Source organism: Musca vetustissima, unplaced genomic scaffold, assembly GCF_032173495.1.
Source record: "Musca vetustissima isolate MV318-11 ecotype Yass unplaced genomic scaffold, APGP_CSIRO_Mvet_v1 utg32560, whole genome shotgun sequence".
NCBI lineage: Eukaryota > Metazoa > Arthropoda > Insecta > Diptera > Muscidae > Musca > Musca vetustissima.
Window position 1 is genome coordinate 1 of NW_026875655.1, and position 4,335 is coordinate 4,335.

The 4,335-nt window shown below is 33.2% G+C and overlaps 1 protein-coding gene across 1 annotated transcript; it reads left to right on the forward strand.

Moving 5' to 3' along the window:
* Positions 1-2,142: 2,142 nt before the first annotated feature.
* On the forward strand, positions 2,143-2,927 carry LOC133338176 (spastin; the record flags this gene model as incomplete). Its single annotated transcript, XM_061546359.1, has 1 exon — positions 2,143-2,927. A coding segment is annotated over one exon (746 nt), but the record flags the coding sequence as incomplete, so codon positions are not given.
* Positions 2,928-4,335: the final 1,408 nt, after the last annotated feature.

The following is a 4,335-nucleotide window of genomic DNA, read 5'->3' on the forward strand; positions in this document are numbered from 1 at the left end:
GAGCAACAACATTGACCTTAAACTCACAAAACTTTCAAAGGTACAACCGAGGAACTCTTTAACGTAAGGAGAAATGTGATCACGACGTTTAACACAATATACATATCGCATAACCCTATGGAACAAGAGTTTAATTTTACGTAAAACATATCCACAACAACCCCCAAAAATCTCAATACAATACAAAAAATTTGGCATAATCAATGCATGGGCCAATTGAATTCTAATGCTCTTAGGCGGAGCCATATCCAAAGAGTACAACTTTCTTAAAATAAAGTTTACCTTGGACACCAAAGAATTAACATGCACATCAAACACCAAACTACTATCAAGAAACAAACCAAGACATTTCATATAGCTTACAACATTTATAGAATTATTATAAATGGAAACATTTACTGAATTCTCTTGCAAGTTCCCAAAAAACATAACTTTACTCTTACGTGTATTAATTGAGAGTCCGTTTGCAGATAACCACGTTACTAACACATTGATATTAAAATGTATAGAGGACTGCAATACATCTAAAAACACATATTCTCCTTTAAACAAAATCTGCAAGTCATCAGCAAATGCAAATGACATGCAGCTCCTACTACTAATACAACTTAGCAAATCATTAACATACATAACAAACAATAGAGGCCCAAGTACAGACCACTGGGGTACACCACTACTCACAGGGAGCATCCCAGAAACAACATTCCTACAACAAACATACTGCTTCCTTCCAAACAAATACGACGAACTAAGCTTACAAGCTGAAGACGAAAAATTGAACAAACGATGCAATTTTCTGATTAAATTAGCGTGATTAATTTTGTCAAAGGCTTTCTCTAAGTCTACTGATAACAACACACAACAACCTCCCGCACCAACAGTCTTCCTAATATTGTCAGTCAATCCAACGAGAAGAGATGCAGTGCCGCGATTACTCCTGAATCCATACTGGCTCTCATGTAATAGAGAATTTTCACCAATATAAACTAGCATTTGATCTTTCATGACATACTCAACCATTTTAGAAAGAATCGGCATTATAGATATAGGCCTATATTCACTAGAATCACCATTCTTTTTTTGAATAGGCACTATTTTTGCAATTTTCCACATCTCTGGAAACACAGACATTGTTAACATAGAGTTGACAACGTGCAACAAAAATTGACCAACAAGGGGAAAAACAAGCTTTAGAAATTTTAGCTGAAATCCATCATAACCAACTGCCGTGGACTTGATTTTATTGAAAGCATCAACAATCTCAGCAAAATCAATTGCACAAAAGGAAAAACCATCAAAAGCATCAACAGGAATACAAGAAACATCAAAAACATCTACGGATTGATTCGAAACAAAAGCTGAATTCAGAGCCTCAACATCAACATTCCCGACTTCTCTGTCATCAGTACACAAACCGTTTTTATTTAAAATTGACCACACTTCCTTTGTGGATTTATTGGCAAACATATCCCTATGAGCAATAAATTTTAGTTTTCTTATATTTTTTTTGGCTCGGTTACGACAGCGACAAAACAATTTCCAATTTTCAACACTTTTGTCCCGAAGATAGGACCTATAAGAAATGTCACGAAGAGACAAGTGATACCGAATTTCAGCAGACTTAAACCAGTCATCTTTATTAATTTTACAAAATCTCCTTTTAACAGGAACTACACTATACGTTTTTAACCAACAAACCAGAGTTTTCTTGTCTGGGTGGTGTAGCCGTCTCAATTTGTATTAGCCACGAATTACTGACACGGTGGACTATATCTGCCCGGCTTGTGGTAGTGGTCCACATGACATATTACACCTCTTCAACTGCCCTGCCAAACCCACTCACCTAACCCCATCTTCACTTTGAACACAACCGTAAGGTATTTTAAGGTATTTTAAAAATATTAACCGCATTTCTCCACAGAAGGAAAACATATCTATTTTTTTGAAAGGTATTCACTCGGTTTTTGATATCCGCAGTTTCATCATATTTCAGATATTTTTAAGGTTATAGAGGAATTTTACACCGCAAGTGGATGTAATGTAATGCTCGGCGGAAATTAATGTTATCTTGTTTAATTCTTTAAATGTTTCCATTACCAAATTTGAATAATCAATTTTTTTCTAAATTTAATTTTTTCCTAGGTCTCAGAGCACCCGCCAAAGGTTTACTCTTGTTCGGACCACCTGGTAATGGTAAAACCTTACTCGCTCGAGCTGTTGCCACCGAATGTAGTGCTACGTTTTTGAACATTTCAGCCGCCTCGCTAACAAGTAAATACGTGGGTGATGGTGAAAAATTGGTGCGAGCCTTATTTGCCGTGGCCCGTGAAATGCAACCATCCATCATTTTCATTGATGAAGTCGACTCACTGCTCTCTGAACGTAGCAGTAATGAACATGAAGCTTCACGACGTTTAAAGACGGAATTTCTCGTCGAATTCGATGGTCTGCCGGGTAATCCAGATGGTGATCGTATTGTTGTTTTAGCGGCAACAAATCGTCCACAAGAATTAGATGAGGCGGCGTTGCGGCGTTTTACAAAACGGGTTTATGTTTCGTTACCCGATTTGGAAACAAGAGAATTATTGCTGCGTCGTTTGCTGCAAAAGCAAGGTAGCCCCTTGGATACAGATGCCTTGAAGCGTCTGGCAAAACTCACCGAAGGTTATTCTGGCAGCGATTTAACAGCATTGGCCAAAGATGCAGCATTGGAACCAATACGCGAATTAAATGTGGAACAAGTTAAGTGTTTGGATATCAGTGCTATGCGTCCAATAACTGAAAATGATTTTCATAATTCCCTGAAACGTATACGTCGCTCAGTGGCACCCCAAAGCTTGACGTCATATGAAAAATGGTCTCAAGAATATGGTGATATTACCATTTAAAAAATAATTTAAACTAGGTATTATTTTTCTATATATATACATACATATATATGTGTGCAGAATAACAACAAGAAAACACCTACACACTCAGAATAACATACAAGAAAAAACAAACACCTACATATAATTTACTATAAATTTTGAATAATTTAAGTTATGTAGTCTTAAATAATTATTGTATTCTATTTCTCCTATAACTACAGCTGCAAGAAAATGCATTCGTTATTCAACTACATTTCCTTCCTCCACCCCTCAAATCTATTGTCTACCTGAATAACCCCCCCTCTACTACACACAATACTACCAAAATAATCAAAATGATTTTCCAAGCACAACAGCGGATACTTTTGAACGCTGAGTGATATTTCAAAACAATTGTAAGGCATTTCAGAAACTGTGAGTTTATCCTAAACAATTTCCAATTTTTTGTTTATTATTTTTTTCATTAGTTTTTTTCCACCTTTTTTCATCTTCTCATAGCTATATGTTGTTCCATAAATAGATAGATTTTCCCATGTTATAGTTTATTTTATTTTGTATAATAAAAAAATACTTTGCCTTTTATATTTCATAGAAAAAAAATTACTAGGTTAACACTATTTTTTTAATTTAGTGTCTATACATATAAATATTTAATGTTTAGGTTAATTAGTTTAAAAATCGATTTTCATGGCAAAACAACAAAAAAACTCATTGTATATTGCCTTTCATTAACTTTCGTGAGACAAACATACCATATACCCAGTGATTAACCCAAATTAATATTAAAAATAAATATTTTTTATTATTATGGATTTGTTTTAAAATCTTTATTATATTATAAATATGTACACACAATTTTTGTTTTATTTAAGCTATTTCTATTGTTATAACACAAATTTTGCCTTGGCGACACGAAGACATTTTTGTCGCCTTTAATATGTCTATATTAAAATCTTTGTTTAATTTTAATTTCCACATATGTTCATAATTCATTATACAAATAATATGTATTGCACTCTCACTATTTTATATAAGATTTTTTCTAAATGTGTAGTATTATTTTTTAAATCAATTATTTTATAGTTCTCTGCCACTAATCTTGCTCTCGATCTACTAAGCAAGAACTAAAATACATAAGTTACTATTATTACAATTCTTTTCCTTCAATGCGTATTTAAAAAAAAAAAAAAAACTAAATGTATGTCAATTTAGAATATTCTTGTGTAGAGTTCGTGGTGATAGCTATCTCTACAAAATTAGTGCTGTAATATAAGCAATATTTTTAATCTTATCTTTCTGTGTGTATTTTCAAATGAATATGTTTATATTTTTAAATGTTAAATTTCGTGTAGTTTTTATTCTTAAAAGATTCTCCTAAATCGAAAAATTAAAACAGGGATGGCAGAAAAATATTCCAATATTCCTATCATTCAAATGAAAACCAGTAAATGAATGAACTCGGATT